This window comes from Epinephelus fuscoguttatus, linkage group LG9 (genome assembly GCF_011397635.1).
Source record: "Epinephelus fuscoguttatus linkage group LG9, E.fuscoguttatus.final_Chr_v1".
In the NCBI taxonomy this organism is placed as follows: domain Eukaryota; kingdom Metazoa; phylum Chordata; class Actinopteri; order Perciformes; family Serranidae; genus Epinephelus; species Epinephelus fuscoguttatus.
This window is the reverse complement of record NC_064760.1, coordinates 28,493,592-28,521,106: the sequence shown is the minus strand read 5'-3', so window position 1 is coordinate 28,521,106 and position 27,515 is coordinate 28,493,592. Positions and strand designations below refer to the sequence as shown.

Sequence of the window (27,515 nt, the reverse complement as noted above, 5' to 3'; positions counted from 1 at the left end):
TGCCGCTATGGCACAAATTAAAGGGGGAACATCTGCATTTGTACCGCAGGTATGAGAGGTCATACATGCTGTGCGACAAGAACTATTGTTCATGCTGTTTACAGGTAATGTGATCAGGTTATTGCTAGGGGTGGGCCAGTGAGAACATTTTCGAACCAGTTTAATATTATGAGCTGGACTGGTATACTGTATTTTATCACTAGGTGTCGCACTTAATTCAGCAGCAGCTCCCGAATAGAGCTTAATGAATGTCCTAACAGCACATGAGCCTCTGACTATGAGCTTGAATCACGTTATATTGGAGCCCTCTTTCAACATTAAATTCCTTAAGTATGCACTTCTTTTACATCATGTAAGCAAGAAGACAGAGTAGTTGTGCACACATCCAGTCCTGTTTTTGGTCAGGTGCTGGATAATAGGGGTCCATGCAGAAAGAAGAAGAAAATCTGCACACTGAATTAGAGCTCCCAGTTTACTTTATTAACTAAAATGCAACGTTTTGACCCAAATGGTCTTCCTCAGGCAACTTCAAAAGAATGAAATGGCAGGTGGCAGATATATATATAGACTAAGAGCCAGGTCACATCCCACCCACGTCATCTGTCAATCAAACAATCAGACAGTCATTCAGGTGAGCCATATATAGGCATATAATGGCTACTTAGTATGCACGAAGGATTTGCATAACAATAAGTGCAAAGAATACAGATATACAAAATATAGAACATGTTTTAAGATTTTTTTTAGAATTTTATAGAAAAAGTTTTGCAAAAAACAAACAAACATAGGATTACAGTTTTAAAAGGAATACAGTTTTAAAAGGAACACTGCTTGGAGAATAAAAACACCAATACCAATACAAAAAGCCTGGCTTCAGACCTTTCCAACTGGTTCCTTAATAGGGGTTATAGACAGGAGTGGGTTGCTGCAGCCAGGGGGCGCTATGACCAGATGACACAAGAAGACTGCCTCAAACCTAGAAAAAAGGCACCCACCCCTAACTCTACTATGTGCTGTGTCAGATACTCCCCCCTTGGTGCTAAGTTTAGGGAGACAATCCAAAAACACTGGCATACTGTAAACTCAGACCCTAAACTCAAGCATGAATTCACTGAACCACCCAAACTAGTGTTTAAACATCCTAACAACCTCAGGGATAGCCTGGTCAGATCTGACATTAGCCCCCAAAACACACCAAAACCTCTCAGTCTACCAGATGGTAACTACAAATGAGGGGGCTGCTCCCAATGCGTCTACACGCAGAGGTGCAAAACTTTTACCCATCCACACACGGGTCGCAACATTTCTATTCGTGGGGCCATTACATGCAGTACCACACATGTGATTTACATGATCTGTTGCCCATGTGGCCTTGCGTATATTCGGAAAACATCCAGGGTACTAGAATCAGTGAACACAGGAGCAAGATCGGATCAGGCGACGAGCACAGCCCTGTTGCGGCCCACTTTTAAAAAGCAGGCCACAATGTCAGTGCTCTGCGCTATCTAGGAGTGGAGAGGGTTCAAAAACAGCATAGGGGTGGTGACATTGAAAGAAGACTCCTTCAAAGGGAGACCTACTGGATCTTCTTTCTCAATACCATGTCACCTAATGGCCATAATGACATTAAGCCCTTTTTGTGAACTGGTATGTGGTGTTTTTATTCTCCAAGCAGTGTTCTTTTAAAACTGTATTCCTTTTAAAACTGTAATCCTATGTTTGTTTGTTTTTTGCAAAACTTTTTCTATAAAATTCTAAAAAAAATCTTACAACATTTTCTAAAAAAAATCTAGTGACGTGGGTGGGATGTCACCTGACTCTTTTGTATATCTGTATTCTTTGCATTTATTGTTATGCAAATCCTTCGTGCATACTAAGTAGCCATTATATGCCTATATATGGCTCACCTGAATGACTGTCTGATTGTTTGATTGACAGATGACGTGGGTGGGATGTGACCTGGCTCTTAGTCTATATATATATATCTGCCACCTGCCATTTCATTCTTTTGAAGTTGCCTGAGGAAGACCATTTGGGTTGAAAAGTTACATTTTAGTCAATAAAGTAACCTGAGAGCTCTAATTCAGTGTGCGGATTTTCTTCTTCTTTCTACATCATGTAAACAAACCACGTAGACTTCCCTCTCAGCTGTGCACTCGAGCTCAGACTGGAGACGTAACCACTTAAAAGATGCGTCAGTAGCGTACCAGCTATCTTGCTGCATTTGTTCTTTTTAAACAGAGAGCCCACGTTTTATATTGTAATATTCATTGGAAAGTATGTAGAATATAGCCAACAGCAAGTAAGTTGTTATTGGAAAATTCATTTACCGGAAACATTAAGCTCCCTGGCAATCCCCTTCCAGCCAGCTGCCACCTCTTTTTGTTTTTTTTACCGACAGGAGGAGGCATCATGTAGATAACTTAATCATGTCATCATCATGATTTTATCCTGTCATTATCATGTCATCAAAATATCATCATGACATCATTATGACATCATCATGACATCACCATGTCAGTATCATGTCATCAAAATGTCATCATGGCATCATCATCATGCAGTCATCACCATGATGTCATAATCATGGCATCATATCATGTTGTCTTCATATCGTTGTTATGACATGATCATGGTGTCATCATTACATCATCATGCCATCATCATTGCATAGTGTACTGTCATCATGACATCATCATCATCATGATCTCATCGTGTCATTATCGTGTCATCAAAATATCATCATGACATTACCATGTCATGATGATATTTTGATAATGAAAACATGAAATCATATCATGTTGTCATCATGTCTTCATTACATCATTGTTATATCATGTCATCGCATATTGTCATCATGACATAATCATGACATTATCATGATGACATCATGGCATCATCATGACATCATGTCATCATCATCATGACATGACATCATGTCGTCATCATCATGGCATGACATCATCTTGTCATCATCATGATGTCATAGCATCATCATGTTGTCATCATCATGACATCACAGCATCATGTCACCATCATCATTATGTCACTATGTCGTCATCATATCTTCATCATGAAACATGATGACATCATCATGAAATTATCATGACATTGTATCATCATGTTGTCATGATGGCATCATCATATCGTCATCATGACATAATCATCATGTTATCATGACATCAAAATATCATCATGATGTCATCATCATGGTATTATGTTGTTGTCATATTGTCATCATTACATCATTATGTTATCATGTCATCAAAATTTCATCATCATATTGTCATCATGACATCATGATGCCATCACAGGACATCACTACAACATGTTATCATGTCATCATGCCATCATCATGACATTGTGTAATCATGTCATCATGACATCATCATGATTTCATCATGTCATTATAATAATGAAATAGCATCATCATGACATTATACCGTTGTCATCATCATATCACCATGACATCAGCATGACATAGTCATGACATCAGTTCATCATGTCGTCATCATGACATTATATCATCATCAGGACATCATAGTGTAGCCATCATGACATCTTTTTGTTATCATCATGAAATCATGTCATCGTGTTATCATCACGACGTCATGTTGTCATCACATCTTCATCATGACATCAACATGACATCATGACGTGTCATCATCATATTGTCATCATAACATCATTATGTTATCATGTCATCAAAATGTCATCATCAACATGTCATCACCTTAATGTCATTATGTTGTCATCATCATGATGTCATGTCTTCAACATGATATAATCATGACATCAACTCATCATGTTGTCATCATAGTGTCATCATAACAGAATCATGTCGTCATCATATCATGACATCATGTTGTTGACACCATCATGTTGTCGTCATATCGTCATCATTACATCATTATATTATCATCATGTCATCAAAATGTCATCATCATATTGTCATCATGACGTCATTATGATGTCATCACCATGCTGTCTTCTCTTCTGTCTTCTCTCATCTTGACATCATCATGTCATTGTGTTAATATCGTGACATTATTTTGTCACCATGATATCTTCATTTCATCATCATGATTTTATCATGTCATCAAAATATCATCATCGTGATGTCATCATGACATCATCATGTCATCATGACATATATAGTCATCATTGTGACACCATCATGTTGTCATCATGATGACAACGCCATGACGTCATCATGATGTCATTGTCACGATGTCGTCATGTAATCATGCCATCATCATGACATCATCATGTCATTGTGGCAATATTGTGACAGTATGTTGTCTTTTCCCCATCCATTGCAACACTTTTAAAGACTGCATCCAGTAATAAATAGAAACAGGGCGTGTGACAAAAGCTCAGCTTAAAACGGCAGCTCTACACTGCGTAGGCCACTCTAATCAGATTTTGCTGTTCAATACAAATTCGACAGTCCATTTTTTTTCATACAGAGTTTGATAGCTTGAATGGGGTTCAGAGGGACTTTCAGTATGACAGCAGCATTCATATAATGTAACGACGGATCGGAAATGTGTAACAGACAAATCAAACAAACACCAGAGTAGGGCTGGGCGATAAATCGATTTTATCAATTTATTTGAATTTGTAGTTAAAGATGATTTATTATTAATGAAAATAGTCTTTTTTTTTAGCTTTTTTCTTTAATTTACACCGCTGGCGCTCCCCTTGGGCTCCCATAGGTCAGAGTGCGCTGACCCCTCCCCCCGCCTCTCCACAGCTACACAGTACACAACATGGCAGCAAGCGGAGAAGAGATCGTCCCCCAAAAAAGGCCCGGTGTCGTTGGTTATTTGGAACTGGTTTTGTTTTAATGTGTCTGACATCAAACAAACCACGACCTGCTGCAAAATCTGTCTGAAAGCTGTTGCAACCAAAGGTAGCAGTACGACAAATTTATTCCAGCACCTCAAGCAGCGGCACGCAGCCGAGTGGGAGGAATGTTGCTCTCTGTGAGCTGCACAAGACAGCAGCGGCAGCCCACAAACACCCGCTAAAAAAACAGTCTAAATAAGTGGATTCATTTTCACAATGTATCCCATATGATAAGAACGGGACCCGGTGGAAAGCCATTACTGATACAGTCGCGTTGCATATTGCTAAGGACATGGTTTCCATTTACACAGTGGAAAAGCCGGGGTTTATCCATATGCTAAAAACTTTCGACTCCAGGTATGTGCTGCCAAGCTGCAAGTATTTTGCCAGAGTTGCCCTGCCTCACCTGTACAACTGCACACGGGAAAGGATTGCTAGAGAGCTGGAGGAGGTGTCGTTTTACTCCACCACAACAGACCTATGGTCCAGCCGAACAATGCAGCCCTACGTGAGCTTGACTGTGCATTTTATCAACAACAACTGGGATCTGTGAAGTGCCTGCCTCCAAATGGCTTATTTCCCCGATGACCACAAAGGTGAAATAATTGCCCAGGGGCTAAAGGATGCTCTGAGCTCCTGGAAACTTCCTGAAGAGCGACTCATCTATATGACGACAGACAGTGGCACCAACATAATTAAAGCTCTCAAAGACAATGAGTGGCCCAACCTCTAATGCTTTGGACATAGACTGCACAACACTATAGGTAAGAGTCTAATGGGCGATGATGCATTCAAGTGATGTGGAAAAAAAGGTCGACACGAAAATGTAATAAATTCCCAATGATGTAATGAGGTATTACATTATCAGTCACCTAACCTTTATATCAACAAGTTAAACATTACAGAGGTTGCCATCATTAAACAGAAAACATCAGTGTAGTAATTAAACACAATATGCAGTAGGCAGCTAGCTGTACTACCGCATATTTGACAAATGTTCAGTCCACTTCGCACTGCCTCTGGGCCCGTTACATGGGTACACACTGCCTTCTAGTGGTCAAATGCTGCTACAGACTTTAAATTACCTCCTTTTCAATTAAACAATTAAAGTCTTAAATTAGTCAAACTAGCAATGAAAACACCACACAGTATACAACTATACAGACTAATAATCATTTCTATTTTTACAGTATTTCATGCCACAGTAAAAATTGTTTCGTTTGTGTTTTCTTTCTTTATTTATTACACAGAGAATGGTGTGAAGGACCCACGGATCGAGCGTGCCGTTGGGGTTTGTAAAAAGGCTGTTACTGCCTTTTCCTATAGCTGGAAAAAAAGAAGAGAGATGGGTGAAGTACAGGCTGAGCTTGGTCTACCCCCTCATCAGCTAATAACGGAGTCCCCTACCAGATGGGGTTCACGACAAAAAATGATAGAGAGATTTCTGGAACAGGAGAAGACCATAGCCTGTGTCCTCGGTGCAGACAAGAAAAGTCGGCATCTCGTGCCCACATGGCAAGAGGTTTTAGAATCAATAAATAAAGCTGTCAAACCACTCCAAGACTTTACTGACGCCCTGTCCTGGGAGGGTTATGTTAGCGTTTCCTACATTAAGCCGGTGCTCCATTTGTTCAAAACCAGTCTCCTACAGCCAGAGGAAGAAGATACCGAGCTCACTAAAACTATTAAAAAAAACATTCTGCTGTACCTTGAGAACAAATACAGCAACCCTGTGACGGATGAACTCTTAGACATGTCCTCACTGATGGACCCCAGGTTCCGAACAACCTACATTGACCCAGGAAAGGTGGAACAAGTAAAAAACAAAAGAGCAGTCACTGAGCTGTTGTCTCTGCCTGCTGAAAAAAGTACACCACAGCAGCCTGGTCCAGCTGTGCAGGTGCGCCAAGAAGCCCAGCCTCCACCCAATAAGAAAATGACTTTAGCTTCCTTCATTAAGAAGAGTATGCCGGTGCCATCTCCCCACCAGTCAGAGGGAGGGAAAGTAGAGACTAAGCTGGCAACCTACCTGCTGACCCCTGAGGCAGATCCAGACACTGATCCACTTGAGTGGTGGAAGCGCCACGAACCAAACTTCCCAAGGCTCAGTAATCTGGCCAAAAAATACCTATCTGTCCCTGCTACAAGTGTCCCGTCAGAGAGGGTTTTTAGTGTGGGGGGTGGCATTGTTACTTGCAACAGGGCATGCCTCAAGCCAGAGGTAGTAGACAGGCTTGTTTTCCTTGCCAAAAATTTGTAAAAAGAAAAAAGAAACTAAAGACAGCATGGCAAGCACCTCATGTCCTGTATATCTTCTAAAATTTGATGTTGACTATGCGATGCATGCAGATGTTTGATGATTTTGTTTACATATTCAGGGATACAAAATAATCTTCGTATACAAGAGGCACCTTTTATTTATATGCACATGTGAACTTTAATGAAGGTTTTGTTTACCAATGAGGAAAATTATCTATTTTTGTAACGACATGTTAAATGTTAATGTTTTCAAAAAGTGTTTTATCAGAAAGGGACTTATTTTTTTCAAGAGGAAGCACTTTTATTTGTTTATTTTACGTTAGTTTGAAGGTGCGCTGTATCACAGTCAAAGAAGAAGTTTTCTTAGTTATGTTTTCAAAACTGGGAGATGGGAAGTTGGGACATTGTTTGAAGCCAGTAGAAAGCTTGCTGAAAAGTTTAATTTTCGCTGTTGTTTACAATGGCAGGGCCTGTCATCTTGTTTACAAGCTTGTTTCAAGACTTGTGTTTTGTTGCACTTTAGCCCTAATGGGAAATTTTGTTCAAATCCCAGAAGAGAAAATCAAAACAAAATAAAAGCAAAACTTGTTTTGAATAATTTCTTTGTCATTTGTAGTGTGTTTTTAAGAAGGGGGAAAAAAATCGATTAAAATCGTAAATCGGGTTTGGTGTGAAAAAAACGGAGATTTTATTTTTAAGCCATATCGCCCAGCCCTACGCCAGAGACAGTATCATATTGACTTGCTGTGAGCTCGAAATTTACCACTTCCAAGCAGGAGAGAGAAGATAATATTATTTTAGAGCCTTATGGTGCAAAGTCTCCTCTGTTCCAGGCTGCTGCATCGTGTCCGCTGCTGTCTTTACCAAAAGAGCAGCGTGAAAGTCAAGAGCTTTCAATCTGCAGCAAAATCTGGGGACCAAAATGCCCTCAGAGGTACCTCAGGGTGTGCCAATATGGGAGGCCCCTCAATCAACTGAGATCAACAGATTACAGTGTCCAGTGTAACTTTCTTGGAGTAGAAGCACTGCTGAGTCTTTGTGGTGATCACATATAGGTGCTCTTTGGATACTTCAGGTGTGCTGTGCTTATTCCATTTTGTTAAGGGCTCATTGCATGGGTGCAGCACAGTCTCAGTAAAAAATGCAAAATGCAGGCCTTCTTCAAATATAATCTGAGGCACATTGTGCAATATAAAACCTTTGTTTTACATAGTTATATGTATTTAAAAAAAAAAGAATTAGAATACTGCCATGTAGCCTAAAGTAAATGCATTTTAACTTTGCACACACCCTACAGTGTGTCTTGGATTTCTTTTGAAAGAGACTTGCATTTTGTAATAAGACCATATTCCACCTATGCAATCAACCTGTAACAAAATGAAATAAATGTAAGGTTTCTGGCATAGTGTTAATATATCTAACAACAGATTGTTTTTCCTGTGCGCGTCATGCAGAAAATTTAAGTGACATGCTGAATCTTTTAATCCGATTTTAATTTCCCAGACTGAGGTTGACATTTTCAAAATCCAAAACCCAAACATATATGATATCAAGATAGATTTACTATCATAAAGCTGGAGATACACAATATTTAGGCTGTTTGCTTGGAAAATGACTCAAACAAATAAAGATATACTGCGCAGGATTTTTCCTTAAAAAACATGTAGAGACTCTTACAGATGTAATCACTCTCACTCCTCACTTATCACCCACTAGAAGTGTGTGGCTGTGTATGTATCTGTAGAGACCCTGACCTCTGCCTGTATTTTCTTCTTTTCTTCTTATTTCGCTGTGTTTAGGACTTTTCTGGCCACAGCACACAAGTAACATTGGGACTTAATAAAAAAGTAGCGACCAGATGCCAGACCATAAGCCACACGCATCCAAGCCGTAAACTGTCAACTAATTGTTCCAGCTCAAGTTGCAGGATATGTTGTAACAAATACGCATCACATCATAACCATGTATGGTAGATTGTAATGGGTGATTTTGAAGAGATGTGAAATGGTTACGAGACATGGGCATAAAATGATGGAGGTTAAAATGGCTTTGATAAATCTATGCAAATCAAAATTTGAGGCCTTTGTCAGCCCCCATTAATAGGTTAGTAGGTTGTGAAATAATGACATCCCTGTGAAGGATGAGGACTGCAGTCGTCTTATGAAAACACACAGAAAATCCTTGGAAACCTCAAACGGTTGTCTTCAGCAGCAGACAACTCTCCCTGATTAATCAACTGATAAGAACGTGGCAAAATGACAGTGACATGATGAAATTGCTCAAGGTTTTATCAAAAAGGTTTTGAAAGAATCTTTTTTTGTCTTGATTACAGCCACAGTCAGCAATCCCCAGCTTGGAGACAAAACAAAGCGATTCTTAATTTCCAGCAGTTACAAATGCCAGAACCCAAGGCGCATGGAGGAGGCAGATAAAGTTGTTATTGGCAAATGTCCTTGGTGCAAGCAGAGTGAGCGCTCAGTAATCCTACTGTGTTATTAGTCTCCCAGGACCCCGGGACTCTGCGTTACTATCACAGGCTGGTCCCATGTAGATAACACCAGCTCCATTCACCCTCACATCTACTCATAGCTAAATTGACTGCAATTATCAGGACTAGGGAGCTTATTATTGCCCTCTTTTATTGACACACAGACTCCCACACAAGCCTTAAAGTTTTTAATGGCGGGAGATGTTGGGCATTTCCTAACATGTCTTAATTCTCCATTAAATCCTCTGGAAGAACAGCATTGATTTCATCTGCCTCCCTCTAAGCCTTAATTGACCATGAAGCAATCAGGTATATTGTATAGTTTGCATTTTCATTTCCTTGTTGACCAATCAAGAAAGTTACTTGGGCTAACTTGAGGTTAATTCACATATGGCTCAGTGTAAAACATGCAAGTATTTTCTAATGTAGATCATGTTGAGCTGATTTCCGGTGTTGCTGGTGTGATTAGGTGTAAGAGCTTAAACCGGTTTGATTTTATGCAAACTGACAATTGTCATTATCACACTTTCTGGAAAATCAAAAAGTAGCCTACATCAGCAACCTGTGCTGATGGCATTATAGCACTAAATTACGTTAGTACTAGGGATGCACAGGCTGAAATTCTGGGCCGATACCGATAAAGATGTCCACAATAACTGTTTGGCCGATAGCTGAGTCAGTGTTTTTGTGTTGTTTTGTTCAATTTGTTTTGACAACATTACACCAGTGCTAGCTTCCCTGCACTGGCTACCCTTCAAATACAGGATTGATTTCAAGGTTCTTTTAATTATTTTTTATAGCCATAAATGGGCTGGCAACCCAGTATATTGCTGAACTCCTCTGCCCCTACTCCAGCTCCCAACCTCTCAGATCCTCTGCACATTGTCTTTTAAGGGTTCCACGATCGAGGCTGGTGGGTAAGGGAGATCGTACCTCTGCGGTCGCTGCTCCAAAGCTCTGAAATAGCCTTCCCATCTCAATCAAATGCTCCCCCTCCATTGACACTTAAAAGGTTCATGTTTTCAATGGCCTTTGGTTGTCAGTAGTGATTTGAATATTTTAGTATTTTATAATCTTTTATAAAGATTATAAAATCTTATAATCATAAAATTTCAATAAAATAAAAAAGATTTTTTTTTGTTTCATAAAATCATAAAATAATAAATATAATTATTTTTCATGTTTGTAATCATTCTTACCAGTTTTAATCTGATTTATATTTGTGTACATTTTATATTGCTATATATTTGTGTGTCATTCTTTTATTCTGTACAGCACTTTGGTCAGCTGTGGTTGGTTGTAAATGTGCTATATAAATAAACTTTATTTGATTTGATTTGTTTTGTTGTTATTTATTTCCCCCTTTTGTGCAAGGGAGACAGTGTCAGCCCTTCATTACACTATCTCTGAACAAGCACAAATTCAATCATACAAATTTATATTATAAATATCTACTTTATATGGCTGGGAAAACATTCTCCTTCAAACAGCTGCATTTATTCAACTTTCTTGCCAAAAACTACATTTTACAAATGAGTCAATGTCATAATTTACCTTTGCCCAATACTCATTCTTATTGAATAGAGCTTGAACGCATCATAATGTTACTCAGTGCAACCTGTTAGCAGTTAGTTGTGGCCACCAGCTGCTTAGAGCTAATGTTACCTAGCTCTCTTCTTGTCGAAACCAGCACAGATTTGTTGTTCACTATGTAGCATTATCAGGGAAACACTAGGGTTGTTCATTAGGAAATTCATGTGTTTTTTGGGGTGACAAAACGATACACGGCAGAGCTAGTAAGAAAGAAAGAAAACAAATTGCACCAATATGGCAACATTTTGGGTTTGATGTCCTAAATGGCTGCGAGCGACGATAGATGCTCTGTTTGTATTCATTCCTGTTGCTTGCTTTGAAAGTGCTGCAATAGAAAACGAATGTCTGGTTCATGATTTTATGAGATGCAATGGAATGGTCAGATGCTCATTTGCTGGTGGGACATGGTGTCATTATGTTCCACTTGGGAGTGGTTGGTGAGTCAAGTGCAACACCTTGTGGTAAAATTTGGTCCTGTGTGTCAATATCAAACCGGTTTGAAAACCCTACCTGTAGTCACTATTTTATTAAAACTATAAATAAATCAGTACGTTTGAGTTTATGATAACATCTACTGTATGCTTTATGTTGATATTAGCTACTTATACTCATAGCATCAGCATCTACTTCTGTTTATTCAGTGGTTAAAGTTCATTTATCTCCGGCAGCTGCTTTAAAAACAAACAAGAAAGGGCCATTGGCCTCCGTATCACCTGTCATATGCACAAGACAAGAGTGTAAAAAAACTACAGTATGCTCCTGAAAAAGGCAAGCTGCCAAGTGGCAGGGCGAAGCAGGCGAGACCATGACCCTCTCTATCAAAGGGATGACCTGTGGTCATCAGCTATCGGTGAAGCCTGCAACCTTGCTCTCACTCAAACTCTAGAAATATGAAGTGGCCTGTCAGTAATCTGGAGTCTAGGAGGGCACCATGGAGCTGGATGGGAAAATATTAAAACTTATCATTTCTGACACAGCATGTGTCGAAGCACTCTCATTTGTATTCTGAGTTTCCAGAAGCTTTTCTCTCCATTCATTCAAGCATGGCAGCTGAAAGGCTAAATAAAAATTAGGCTTATCCATATGGATAAACTGACATACCCTTGGACCTAAATCGAAGTACACTGGAAAATATTTTCTTGAAGAAATGGTAAAGGGGCATATCACATATTGCACTGTAAAAAGAAAGAAATAAATTCTGTTTGTGATGAAATATTTAGTATTATGTGAACCAAAGAGGTGTAGACATACAGTCAGCAATACAGCAGTAAAGAAAAGGAAGAAAATATGCATAGGGACAGCTCAGTGAGGTGTGACAATAATATGACAAATCCACTTATAGCACACATATAACTGTAAGTCACTCTAATGGATGCAAAAGTAAGAAACAAACTGATAAAAGTTACCTAATAAAAGAAATCCGCAGAGTATCATCATCGAGTCTTGCTGACTCTCAGTAACTACAGTTAAAAGTCATCTATTATATCAAAGCAAAACAGACATATATTATGTATGAGCTTTATCATGAATTAGTGACTGTCCCAATCTTGCATGCAAGTGCATGACAAAGCACAGAATAATCATCAGTAATGCTGAAACAGCTCCGGAGTGCCATCTCGCTTTGCTAGGAGCAGGCTGACTGCGGGGTGCAATCGCTCTCAAAGCCGCCCAGCTGAAAAATGGGCACTGAATCATTGCACTCTGAATCCTGGCCAGAAAACAGTCAAAACACTGACATTTTATTTGCATAAAAGGGTTATCTCAGTAATGGGATATTCATCAAAGACATCACTGAATTGGGATCTATTTTAATGAAACAGCATGCATTCATACATTATTGAACGTGGACCCTCCTGAAACGGTGTGCCTCAAGTTTGCCTTGGGCTGTGTTATTCCAACTGACCTTTTGAAAATTTAATCTCTGATTACTTTGAATGGAAAAATATTGAAATAAGTGTATAGGTCTAATCTGCAGCTCACAATTCAACTCACAGCCTCATATGTGATGTATGGACATTTGAAATACTGTGTTTCTCATTTTCCATGTTGTTGTTTTGGCCAAATAGGCAATTTGGAAACAAGTCTAATAGACAGATCTTCTACTGACATTTGAGAGTGAATATCCATGCGTGGCCCCACTCACTGAAGCATATGCATGAGTGCTTGTCTTTGTTTGTGTTGGTTCATAATTTACAGAGAAAAACAGAGACAATGGGTCAGCTTCATTGATAGAATTTAGATAACATGAGGTGTTAATACAGGAAAAGGGCCATTGATCTGCCTTATTGGCTTTCCAATATCCAAGCTCTGCAAGAAACAGAGAAGATTGCACAAAATTGTGTGTTAAAATGAATTATTCAAGTGGGTATCTCAAAACTTGCAATCTTGCTGATACAACATGTGAAAGGACTTGCAGTAACTGTTGAAATATTCATGCAATTAAACACTACACAGGGTTGAGAGGAGGTTAAGCCTCACATTCATCAGTCAAACTCGTCCACAAAGAGCTTCCTATAGGAGGCGCAACTCACCACAGAATATATTCTGCATGACACATGTACATGTATTTTTAATAAAACTAAATGCTCAGTCATTGCCATGGGCATACAGGAGCTGTTAATTGCCCAGTATGAGCATAAATTGGACCATTCTGATATCCAAGAGATTCTCCCCATAGGTGTAATTAGATGTGCAGCTGCCAAAGCATCCCCTATAGAGAACCTGCCATGGGTAACGTTTCCTCCCTGTGGATGCCTGAAGAAAGATAATTGGTGCAATGTTCATGCCTAGTGTTGTGAGCTAATTAAAGCTAGGGGCATTGGCTATCAGATCTCACAAACTTCACAGCAGATGTCCACTAGTCTACAAAATGCTTTCTAAAGTGACTATTTTGTCTGTTTTTTAAAAATTGCATTTTAGTTTTATTTACAAACGATGACACATTCTTATCAGCTGTCTCTTGTGGGTAACTTGGTCAAGAGGGTTTGGGGATTGCAACAGTTGCAAATTGAATAATTGGATGTTGAATTCTGTTGTTGGTTTGAGGTGGAATTAGGCATTACAACACCAAAAAGCATTGTTATGTTGTCAGTGGTGGGTTTTATTTTAAGTACATTGTGTAGCTACAGCTACAGATTGAAGCCAAAAACAAGAATAAGTATCAAGATAAACAACAAACACATCAAAAAATTCAATTCGCATTAAGATAAAAAATCAACTGTGTTCCAACAACACACTTATGCAGTTCATTACCAAAGAATACTGAGTTGCCAAAACAGATAAATACGCTGTGGGATGTGCACAACCTACAGATTCATCTGCAGCAAATGGACCCAGATTGGCCACAGATCTGAAACACAGTACAGTGATATTTCACATTTTTATGAACTTGCTCAATGCATAACTGCATGTGTGAGCAATAGGCCAAATCACTGTGTTCGTTTACAGTAACTTGTGGGTAGAAAATGCCTGTGTCATGTACATAAAATCAAACAGCGATGAGCAAACGCTGCCTCATTTGGTTAGTTTGTAGCCTCCTATAAAAAAGTTCCACTCCACTCAAAAAAGTTACAGCATATTAAATGTACACTATATTTAGAATTTTTTTTCATCTTTACCTTAATCAATGACGCAGCAAACCAACACAGTACATGAAATAAGCACAGCAGGTATGTCAGATAGGTTGAACCACTGTGTTTAACCATATATCTTTAAATGTTACTGTTACAGCTGAAAATGACAACAGAAATAAACAAGTTTGGCGATTTCCCATATCTCCATAATTCAAAGCAATTGCCAGTTGTCTGCCTGTTGTGTTAGTGCAGTGTCACAGTGATTTGGTCTATAAGAAATCTGCTTTATGCTTTTCTATCCTGAATGTCAGACCAACAGATTGCTTCCCACCAGCATGCTAGCTAAAAACCAAACATATTGTGTTATATTTTGTAGTTAGGTGATCGTTGTGAATATATATAGTTTATAATAAGTACTTTATTAGACCACATTAGAGATTTTTTTTTTTTTTTTTGGAGCAATAAATTGGCCTTGAGGTGCACAATTTCTAGTTAGTACTCCTACAGTTTTCCCCTTTCTGTCCTAAGCCCCTCCCACCAGTTGCAAATGCAGGTACTTAATACAGTAACCTATTGTTTCCCCATTGATTGATTTATTTAATCTTCACTGTACAGTTACTGGTTCACTCAGCCCACCTTGCCCCACTCTCTCCCCCTCTCTGTTTATCAGACCATAGATGAGACAAGAATTAGCTAGTGCATCCTGAGGTTTCTCTGCCTCAATCCTTGCTGCTGTGGACTGCCTCCATCGGTGGAGAGCAGGCAGCAGCTCCAGAGATGGACCTTCAGTCAGTGTCTGAGGTCTGTGCTGGCTGACTTTGAGTTGCTACAGCGACAAACTGAAGATCAGTGTCGATGACATACTGTGATTTGAGGCCCTAGCTAGTGTTAGCTACATACAGGTGAACTTGAACCCGCAGCTGTAAGCCTTTAGCTCTGGTTGGCAGAAGGCTAACCTACATTAGCAACATTTTCTCACCATCTCTGAAACACTTTGCTGATAGAGCTTTGCAGCGTAGGCAGTGTAGGCTTTCTCTGCATGATTTTTCATCAGTGAATCAGGCTTTCTTCATCTGAATGGACATGCACACGCTTCTGCATTTGTAAAGCAGCTGATAGGAACGTCCTCTTTCTGATCTGAAGTCTCTTGTCATGGGATAGATCTTCTTCAGCCTGATAATAGAGCCAAGAGGAGATGCCGAAGTCTAGTGTTTCTCTCGCTTGAATTAGGCCAAGAATATGCTGAGAGGTTACTTTGGAATTTCTGCTCAATGATGCCAAAATAAAACCTCCTACCGCAACTTTAATTAGACAAAAATATTGTTGTTGAAAGGACATCCATATGACCCCCCCCCCCCCCCCTTTGGCACCAACACTGTTTTGATACTAGATGCCATCTTCTTCGATCACATAATCATGTTCTTCGGTAGTTACACTTTAGTCAGACTCTTAGGAGAGGAAATATGCCTGTTCCATTGGTGAGCTTTGTTTCTAGAGTTTGATTAAAACTTGTTAATGCCTCAGATCCCCCCATTAAGAAATGATCCACATTCCTTTCACCGCTATGACAAATAAAACCAAGAGCAAGAGGGTGGATGTCCAGTTTAACCTCCATGGTAAATTTTGGAGTCCATTGAGGAAAATGAAGTGTTAGGCTGCAATTGCGCGAGGGTGATTATAGCTTTTATTTTGAGGCTTTTCACAGAGACTGAGAACGAAACACCATTACCAAGCCATGATTGGACTCTTCTTGTCATCAGCGGGATAATTGTCCACAAGTTCATGATCTCTCTCTCTACAGTGCTGACTGAATTGATTCTGGAAATGAAAATCGCTGCACCTCCCACACAGCATTAGCCTACTGAACCACCTCAGCATTAATCCTGAGTTTGAGCTCTCCCACCCATAAAGACCTTCGCAGTCACATCTGCTTGTTATTGTAGGTGGAGTTTCTTCCAAATGCATACAGTGGTGTATATCATGGTGTGATCAAACACATATTTCTCTTGCTATATGAATGCTTGGTCTTATCATAGGTGTAGTAGAGATGGTAAATTAAGAACAGGGACAGGGGAACTTAAACGTATTTCAAGATAGAGTGTCTGTTGCTAAGTAAATCACTTTGCAATCTCTTCTCTATAATTGGACATTTTTATCTACACTATTCATAATTCTTTCTTTGAGGCAATAATATTACATTAGTGTCAGAACCCAAAATGGCTCATATATATTTCTGTTTTCACTTTTAAGGAGAAGTAAGCTCGTCTCCTCTCCCCGTTATTGAGGTGATGGTACGGGGTCAGCGGGACAGAGAAGTAGGTCTGGGTGCTATCAGATGGGGGTCAGCGCCAACAGACCAGCCTGATAGCAGGACTGATGAGGACAGCAGACTGAGTACTGCAGCAATCTGGCCTCCCCCAGACTGGCTTCATGGGCATCAGCAATGAGATCTCCATTACTCTGTTAAACTGTGTCTGAGAACGCAACCTCACTATTATGTCAATGTCAGGGGCTTAATGCTGATTCATACAGCCGCACAAATCCCAGATTAACCTCCAAGCTGGAAGACCTCTTTCAGCAGCAAACTGCATGGGCAACTTTATGTCTCGAAGGAGAGGCAATATGATTTTGTGTTGATAGCAGAGGCAGACATACATGCGTCAAGCCAGATAGCTGGATCGATGTACACAAAAAGACAAGCACACACTGATCGTTACAGAATGGTGACCATATAGCAGCATGCATCTTCTGGTATTTCTCAAAATGTGATTGTAAATACTCTCCCTAATCTAACATATGCTAAGATATGATACATGTCATGTGGTGTCAAATCATAATCATTTGATATGTTCAGTGCCACAGAGTATTATACATTATCCAATGTCAAAGGAAAAAGCCTGAAACAAAATCTTCGTCCTTCCTCAAAGATAATAAAGGGAAATCTGAGTCACTATTGTTGAAGTGAGCCTTCTGTGCTGCAGTGCACCCCCACCCTGGCCTGGCTGGTTGGGCACTAAGAGCCGCAGTGTTCCTGTAAGAATGAGTATTAAGCCATAGTGGGGTGGAGGACTGGCAGTGGGGGGGAGTTGTTCAGCTGCAAGCCCTTGTGTGCCGCCCAGTGGTATCAGTGTCCTCTTACAAAAATAAACCAAGCAAAATTGGTCAATTATTATTTTTTGTTTTTTAGGAATCAGCAGGCATAAAGCTAAAATACATTCATCAGCTCCTCTTGTAGGAGCTTTATTACCTTTCTATTTCCTTTTCCCAATCTGAAACAGAAAATGCTTTACAAATCAGACTCACTCTAAGTTGAAAATAAGCTCATGTGACATAACTTAAGGATTGTTGATACTATGGTTTGCGTTCTTAGTATTCTGCGGTGTCGTCAACATGACAGGATGGGGATGCACTGGGTGCTAGTGTAGATTTTGGCACTGCTCACAAAGTTCCAGACCTGGCAAGGCAGGTTTTGTATCTTAAAAACATGTCGAGGCACGGTCCAGGAAATTGCATCATATCTTTTGTGAATCAACAGGCTGCAATCTCGCTAGAAGAGTTTGTGTGTGTGGAAATGGGAAGGTGTTGAAAGGAGCGCAATATAATAATCAAAAACACAAAGGCGGCCGATGAAAGTTTCTCTCTGGACAATGGCTAGGAGGGTTTATTTGAAGAAATTGCAGTTTGGTGAATGAAGGGTTCTCCTTGAAAGACTTGGCCTTTTCATCACAACAGCCACTTCCTCAACCCAGGGCATGGGATAAGCATCCAACTTTGAAATGTGATTATTTATATTGATATGGATTTTGGGTGGCCCAGTTGCTGAGCAGTTGTGTATCATCAACAGCTGCCTCTGCTCCTCAGTCACTGCCCCTCTGCCCTCGGGTACTCTGAAGGGTTATTTTGTCACAATCTGGTCTGGATCAGTTTTGTTTGATGGAGATGAAAAAAAACCTGCAGGCTGTTATCTTGTTCCCATTTTTTTCTTTTATTGTGCATGAACATGACAATGTTTCAACCACAAACAGTCTTTCTCAGGTGTTTGGTTGTAGCGTTGTCATGTTCATTTAGAATAAAAGAGGAACTGAAGACGAGATTTCATTGTCTTTTTGTGCAGATTATTGTGACTCAGCACCTGCAAAGAATTTGTGGATATGTGTGTGCCTCCTGCTGATTGCCGAGTTTCAGGGAGATAATGTCCATTTTCTTTTGCAGCACCCTCTGAGTCAACTTGTTTTGAAGAGCCCAGGTCTAAACATTAATTTCCAAGTTGGAAATGATTTGACAAAAAAAAAGAATCAGCCATTATTTAGATAATGAGTTGGTCATTCTTTTAAACAAAAGTTGTTCAGATGTCAGGATTTGCTAGATATGATATTTAATTAAATTTATTGGGGTTCTGCACTGTTGGTTAGATAAAACTAAGACTTTGGAGATGTACACTTGTAATCTGGCTAAATAAGATTTTTTTTTCACTTGTGTGATATTTTACAACAAAATAATTAATCAGGGTAACAAGAAAATTATCATTAGATTAACTGATTATGAAAATCACCAGTGTGCTAGCAAAGATGGCAAATAAGAAAACATCAAGGTAAATTAATATAAACTAGAAAATATCTTGCGATCAGGTCACTTCAGCTGCAATACTTTCCTTTTTTCCAGCACCCTAGCTCCCACCAGACCCATCTTTGAACTCACTGTGATCTCAGCTACACACCCGTAAAGTTTCTTGACTGCATCTTGCATATTTGCGACACTATTGCGTTGACAAAATCTGCCCACAGAAAGACAGTCACAGAAACTCCTAGCAAATAATACTCAAAATGGCCTCTGTGTTAGTTCCCGCTACAATAGTTTCAACCAGGATTACATTTCGCCATGATCACACACACACGCAAACACATACACACATAGACTCAAAAAGTAAAAACAATACCTGCCGCTGCAACATGATTGTGGCTAGTTACATTGGTGGATTTAAAATACTTAAATAATAGGTTTAGTGAATGTTGTATTCAGAAGTAAATGCACACAACTTGTTTATTAGGCCTCAAGGACACATAAAACCCGTTTTGTTGGGTAACACTAAATATAAACATGACTTTTGTTTGTTAAAAGAAGACTCCACTTGGCACCTTATTAAAAGATGATTACACTTATTATTAACACCTTATTTTCATGGGTTTACCCATCACAGTGATTGTGTTCTGAATTGCATTTGCTTTTAGCAGCTTTAGTTTGCCAGGTGCAGTGATATTAAACACACACTGAAAGCTGAAGTAATCTTCAAAACGCTGACCCGTAAAGTAATTAAAGCATGTTCTTTGAACATAATCACTTTGGAGTTCCACAGTTTCAACTAGCTGTGACTGAACTGTTATCACATTTAAGTTGTAATGGTTTAAGTGTTGCACACCCACTTCATTGTCTACTTTGACTACCTGCTTTCTGACATGTTCACATCAAAGAAGAATGAGATTTCATTGTTTCATTTTAAAAGCATTCTTTCATCCCAGCACATCAAAAATCACTGTGTGTGTCTTAAATTAATGTGAATATAATTGTTAAGTTTGTTTTTTAATACTTTGCGTCGCTATTATCTCAAATGGTCTGTTAAAAAATATTCATTATTGGACATGAACAAGCTGGTGTTTATCATGGAACATTAAGCATTTTTGCATGCCAACATTGGCATGTTCAAATGTAATTGTAACCATTTGGAGGTTGCATTTGATGGATTTTCCCAGTCAGCCATCTACATTTATGAAAAATACGATCAGAACACGGCATACTGACTATGGATGATTTATTTTCCAATAAACACTATACAGATGTTTCATGCAGTTGCTCAACTGATAAATGCAGGCCCTGTTGCAGTATAAGCTTTGTGTTAGAAGACTATGAGTTGATGGCCTCTCAGGTTTAGCAGTTGGAGATACAGAATTGCTTTGACCCTTTCACTGGAGAGCTGCTCCCCCAGTGAACCAGAGCTGTGTTCCCATCTCTTCCAAGATGAAGCAACAGAAACCTTTTCATCTGGCTGTCCACTAATTGCTGTAGCCCTTCATCTCAACCAAGCAAGAACAAAAACTAGTGGCTAATAATAATATTGGTGATCTGTTGCTATCAGAGTGCTGTAGTTGTTTGTGGTGTTTCAGTGCCCCCCTGTTTTTAACAGTAACTGAGTATAACAGTCACTTAGAGTTCACTCCATTGATCTCAGATCTATCACTGTGTGTCTGTCAGCTACTTTGCTTCCTCTTATTCAAAAGCAGCCCCCTGGTCTCTGGACACAAAAGTCAGTTCAGACTTAATATTCATCCCTATAAATCCGGGATAAATTTAAACCAAGGTTGGCTACACTTTGGGAATATCCACTCTCACTTAGCATGACTTAATTTCAGGTAATACCGAGGGATGTAATTTCTTTGAAATGAATTTCAGATTTATTATGACACACAGTTCCTCTGATAAGAGTTCAAGAACGTGGTGTACAGTTCTTGCCTGTTGGTCTATTACTGATGTCTATCTTCAAAGCTCAGATGGCAGAATCAAAGACAATGAAAGATGGCCTCCCTCGATAGCGCAGCACGTGAGTAGCACTAATCTGCTTTGACAAAAAAGACTGGTAATATTTTCTGACATGTATGTTGGCATACACTTTTAACTACTTTGCATTTCCAAGACTGATTAATGAGAGCTAAGCCACTGTTATTTGATTTATTGGGTTGACTTTCAATTTCCACTCGAAGGAACAACCACATAGCTTTTAGAAACAGATGTGCAGCTGCAGAGAAGGATCCTCTCAGCATTGCATGCACTGCACAAGGCCAATAAGAGCATTAGCTATTCTTTTAACAGAGTGGGAAATGAACCCATAAGAAGCGACTCAGCAAGCACAATTGGTACTATGACATGGCATATCATAGGGCATATGCCGCAAGGTCATGGAGGTCTTGGTCTTGGCATAAGCAAACCAGAAAGGAACAAAGAAACATCCACACAAAAAAGGAAATTGGCAGCGATTCTAATACAGTGGAGGAAGCAGTAAGTCGTGCCAAAACAGCTTCCTAAGCTAAGCAGGGACAATGGATGAAGTGGGAAGGAGTGGAGACAAAGATGTTTATTTGGAAAATAGATGTGATTTTTGAAAAGAATGCAGGATTAAATTCATTGGTATTGCAGTTCAAGTAATGGTATGCTGAAATCCCCAGATGTACTTGCTCAACCTACCAGCACATGCAATTTTTTTCTCAAAGCAGCACAGTCTAATGGAATACAGTGCACCTCTCCTGATGCAATAGTTTTCCACTTTGTTCTGTATATTGACTTTCTATGCCTCTGAGCAGGTCACTTCATGCAAAATATTCCCCCAGCCTCAGTTAATTCTGTTTTTGAACTATGGAATGGCTGTTTTATTTCAGAATGAGCCATCTGTTCCATTAATGTGTGATTGGCAGTAAAACGCTGTTTCTGAAGTTTTGAGTTCAAGCCAGGAGGGTAGGCTGACCCATTAAACCGTGATTGCTGGTTCACTACAGTGGTGTTTTCGAAAGTGCTGAATGGAAAGTTGAAAAGCAGCATGATCAGCCATTTTTATTGGCTTTTTGGAGGTGAGACTGACATTGTGTTTGAATCACGACCCTGTGGATTGAGTACAATTCTAGCTATAGGTGAAGAAATTGCAGTTTACTGTAGGTGCTGTAAGTATCGGTTTGATTAGTGCCTGAGGTAGGTGTAGAAGATGTGGGTGTGAGATTTTAGGTGCTTCATGTTGAGCCTCCTGAACACCTCTGTCCTTGCATCTCTCAGCAAAGTCAGCTGTCTACACAAGGGATATCAACAGTCTCTCTAGTGAGTAAGCGGCTCAGATTTGAGCCACAAACCCCTTTTAGTGTTATATATATGTTATAACTATTAGCTCTGTTAGCACCATTAGCAGTGTTAGCACGGCTAGTGGTCCTGACATAGTTAACAGTGCTAAAGGGGTTTTGTGGCTTAAAATGAAGCCACCATCAGGACGGCGTTGCTGCTGGTTACCAGCAGTAACCTCTGAATGAGCAGTACTGCTAGTTAGCTCCCATTTGACTCAGGCAGAGAGCAGTGGTGATTCAGAACGGCCAAGGCTAACGTTTGCTAACCAGTGGAGGTGGGCAGAGCGCTCTATATTTCCGCATGATAACGTTAGCTAGTAAGCTGTCTGTCAGCTAACAAAAAATTGAATATTTCAGACACAAAACATTAAAATATCACCACCTTGAAATGGAAGGTGCTTTGAAATGCGCTGCTAAAGCTCACACTGACATTAAAGAACTGGACTAAAAGGAAAGGCCTGTTGTATTTCACCCTATTTTCTGTTTTCTTTTTCTTAAAAATTATCTGGTTTGGTAGCAGTTAATGGGTGTTTGGCTATCGAAAGCAAAATTAACCAAAACTGACATTCCTAGTCTACACCAGGACCCCAGGAAGTGCGCCTGGCTTTGAGGCCAATTTTTATGTTGGCCAAACAGTGTAATTACAACTGCTGGATCCCTCATTTGCTTCCCTGCAGCCCAGAAAGATTTTTTCCCACTGCCTTATAGACAAAAGAGATGTCTGTAAATCAGTGGATAAATATTTTTGACTGCAGCAATCCCCATGAAATGACTCATTTTACTATCAGGATGTGATCCATTTGGTCAAATAACAATTGGAAAGTCTAGACAAACCACACGAATTATTTTATCCCCACTCAAATTAACGGTGTGCTAAATTGGAAGTAGCTGGCCTGACCAGCAGAAGTCTCCAGTGCGCCTGTTCTATTGGCTGCTAATCAGTGCCGATCATCCAGGTAATTTTATCAGTGGCAGTTGAACCACTTTGGCTTCATGCACTGCTGAGCAACTTACATAGGAATGAACAGGGCCCCACTTTCAACGCTGTATTCAGGTCTCTTTATACATCCATGGCCTACATGGGACAAGGGATGGTTACAGCAAACTCCAAAGTGTATTTTCTACAATATCACTGTACCTCTTAAGACATTATTCACAGCCATTTACTTAAATGTTTCTTCTTGTTCATTGTTCTTTAGGGACTGTGTAGTGTAGGCGAAGAAACGCTGTAGTTACTTATTCATGTGGCTACATTTGTTTTTACATTGGTCCTTTACCATAATGGGAGACACACTGAAAAAGTTTCAGTCTATACATAGAATTCATGGATTTTATTTAACCATTTCAGCTTTCCTCACTGTGTAAATCTTGCTGCTATTCATTGTGAAGAGGACTAAACATACAATACATGCAGACTCTACTGAGTATTGTGCCAACATCAGCAGATGATAATACAAATACCTCCTCTGAAAAATAATTTCATGTGCACATTCTGCTGCTGCACCATAGCATCTTGCACTATGCTGGAAATTAAATGTTTGATATGTTGAAATTCAGTAAGGATTACAACGCTGAGGATTAGGCTTAACCAGCTAAGCTTGCCTAATCACTACATGTTGAACAGGATTGTGCTCAGGTGAGGCTGTTTATTAACACCCATTTCAGCCCTAAAAATAAAAAGAAGCTGCAGCACCTCTGCTCTGCACAAGCTTCACTTGATGTGCAGGAGAGATGATAACACTATAGGGTCCAGCAAAGTCCAGCCATTTATCACTTGCCACCTCACTACTGTGTTGTGTCACCAGCTAGATTGCTAGAAGACTTTGGAATGGATGTGCAGAGTTTGGTTGTTAGTTATTAAAAGGCAGGGGGTTACAGTAAGCACTGAAAAGCCCTTCTTGTTCTCCTGTCTCTGCCCAGTTTGTTTTGTTTGTTGTGCTGGACAGAATGATAATACAGGAGAATGGCACGTGGGGCTCCTCCAGGCTGTTTGCTGAAGCTTATCAAATGACTTGTACAGACTGCAAAACCTTGGTTAAAAACCGGCCCACAGTCCCGGGAAAGACAAGTTTACCTGCATTGTTTTACTCGACTGATATATTCTAGAGAAAAAAATATATTCTTGCAGAGTGAACATAAATGCTAAAATTACCAGTGTTGCATAACATATTGGTAAAAAGGATAATGGCCAGTGTAATTACCTGGAGTGTGTTATCAGCCTCCTGACTGCATTGGCTCATGGAATGAACAAAGCTACAGAAATGTTGATCAGATTGTTGTGTAAGATTTAATGATTACATCTCGTCAATCGTGTCTGTTTTATTTATCAGAATTAAGCTTCTAAGCCTCTTATTGTCATTTGAATGTAAAATAATGAACAGGTGCAGTGCATGGTCTGGGATATTTTGGTGGATACTGTTATGCTTGTTTGATATGAGACAGAATATTCAACTTGTTACAATCCGTTTCCATTTTCAGTCCAACATTGCATCCACTCTAAGTGATTTCTGGGGGAGAGGGTGATTGGATATTCCCTAACCGATCACGAGAGATAACATCGGGAATTTACCATAATTTCAAGTCCACACTGATACATAGCCACGCCAACATAGGTGTTTTGCTGAGGTTTTAAGAGTGGAGCGGAGCGAAGTAAAAACAAACTACGATGTCAGGTGATATTTAAAAAAACCTGCTGATTTAGAGCAGCCTTGATAGCAGCATCTGTCTCGTCTACAGAGCTCATCATTGTTACCCCTCATTGGTTCTGGCACACCATTTGATATCACTTGATAACAGTTTGACAGTGCCATCAGTCTTGCCCATGGCGCTGACTGGCTAAAAGTTAGTCCCCCCGCAGCACTGATAGATTTTTATTATTTAACTGGGAAACCACTGTTTGATGTCACAGTGCCAGACAAATCAGTCAGCTTGATGGAGTGGGCAGATTCCAAAGTCTGGACCCAGGCACAACCTAACCCTAACCCTATAACTATTACGCAACATAATACTTTAACAAGAACTACGTTTACCAGTTATGATAATGATACTGATTATACAGTTTCCATAAGATGTAGCTGTAGATGTCACAAGAACTGATACTTCGGTGATAAGTCGATGATGGAACAGTACATATGCCTACAAGTGTCCTAGTCTGCCTTTAAATGCCAAAGGAAGAGGAAGAACGCCTATCAGCAGAGAATACAGCAACACGTGGAAGATGGCAATAACTTAAGCTGCAGCAACAGCATCACCGAAAAGAAAGATGTTCTTGTGCTAGCGTATTTTGTTAATTTTTTCCAATTGGAGCACAGTGTATTTACACTTTTCTACTAATGGTAGCAGCATGACAAGTAGGGTTGGGTACTTGATCCCTTCAAGGTATCGACCAAAATAAGCCAGTACCAAGTAGTATCGAAATTTCTCCAGTCAAATAACACCTGCATTTCGTCCTTTTTGCGCCTGGAATCTGATCCCGACTATCGGCAAACTTTGTGTTGCTGCCGTCTCCAGAGCTGCTGTCCTCTCGGGAAATGGTCAGCTCAGCTTCTACCAAGTTAGCACGAGCTAAAACAGCAACAGTGGCTACCAAGCAACACCAAGCTGTTAAACAGTCCCAACAAACTCTGACACCAAACGTATGATTGTTTTCTGGTCACAAAGAGTTGAAAAATGTTCAACTTAGGGTAAAGCCAGACCTCATCGTCACTTTTTGTCTAGTTGTCTAAACATTGTGTAAGAGTGGTGGGACAAATAGCCTATCACAAAGACAGAACCTCACATCTTATATGGACGACTGAGCAACAACAATGGAGGAGAAATATGCTATTATATTGTAGTCTATATATTAAAACATCAAGGTCATGAACCCATATAGACTAGTACTTTGTATTAGAGGTGGATCATTAGGAAATAATGACAAATTTTAAATTCAATTTAATGTCAGTGTCTTTGATAAAAGAGTGTATGTTTAAGTGTGTGGGACTTTTTTAATTTATTTTTTACCGTGATATCAAACTGGGTATCAAGAATGATGGAATTTCACTGGTATTGGTACTGACTAATACATGCCTAGATGTAGCCAAGTTACTCACTCAGTTAAATAGATGCGAGTTTTGGATGGTGTGGTGCCCCAAATGTTAGATAGTGTTGATCCATTAGCTTTTACATATCGGCCTCGGTGATGGAAGGGGGCATAATGCCTTGTGACAGCTATGAAATAAAGTAAACCCAACCCTGCTGTGAGCAAGTATTTATCTATAAAGCCTTACATTTTGATGGCACAAACATTCAAAAGTGATGACAAGCGCTCTCTTTTTTCATCTTGAACAAAATATAATTTCATGCTGGATTAACTACATATTGACCAGGAGTAAGGAAGAATAATCTATGGGCACAATTGAAGCCCCCGGGCTCAAAGATCTTCATCAATTCACTATGTTTCAACACATAACACCAAAGAGAAAGAGAGAGGCACAGGGCGGAAAAAGAGGGGAGAGATAGCTGAAGGAAAGTGAGTCTGATTTTGACTTGTGACCTGAGGACTGTCGCAAGTTTAATCTAGACACATTACTTCTTACATTGCGGTACACACTGCCTCACACATCTATGATTAAATTCCACTATTTTACATTTTAATTACTTTATTACCATGATAATTCAGTGTAGGATAGACTTACAGGTCTGTGATGGAAAGACATCCCTGCATAAGCTCCATTATAAGAGCACAGAGAGCTACAACCAGGGCATGAACAGAAACCTGCAGTCATTTAGCCAGTCGATTAAAAGATCCACTGTTTTTTGTCTTTACATTTACATACGAAATAACTTAGACCTGAGCTGGAGACTTAAACTCGTCAGACTTCAGTTCCACAAATGAGC

At 39.7% G+C, this 27,515-nt stretch overlaps 1 protein-coding gene across 2 annotated transcripts in view; it reads left to right on the top strand.

Moving 5' to 3' along the window:
* The window catches only part of LOC125894441 (zinc finger BED domain-containing protein 4), a 69,935-nt gene that overhangs the window by 11,332 nt on the left and 31,088 nt on the right, over nt 1-27,515 (top strand). Inside the window, exon 2 of one of the 2 annotated variants that reach the window (XM_049585812.1) lies at nt 6,102-7,731. The exons of the other annotated variant lie outside the window; for it this stretch is intronic. Within the exon in view, the coding sequence (XP_049441769.1) occupies nt 6,197-7,111 (915 nt within the window). The 5' untranslated portion in view covers nt 6,102-6,196 and the 3' untranslated portion in view covers nt 7,112-7,731. Of the gene's footprint in view, nt 1-6,101; nt 7,732-27,515 lie in introns of those variants that run through there. 2 annotated transcript variants of the gene reach the window in all.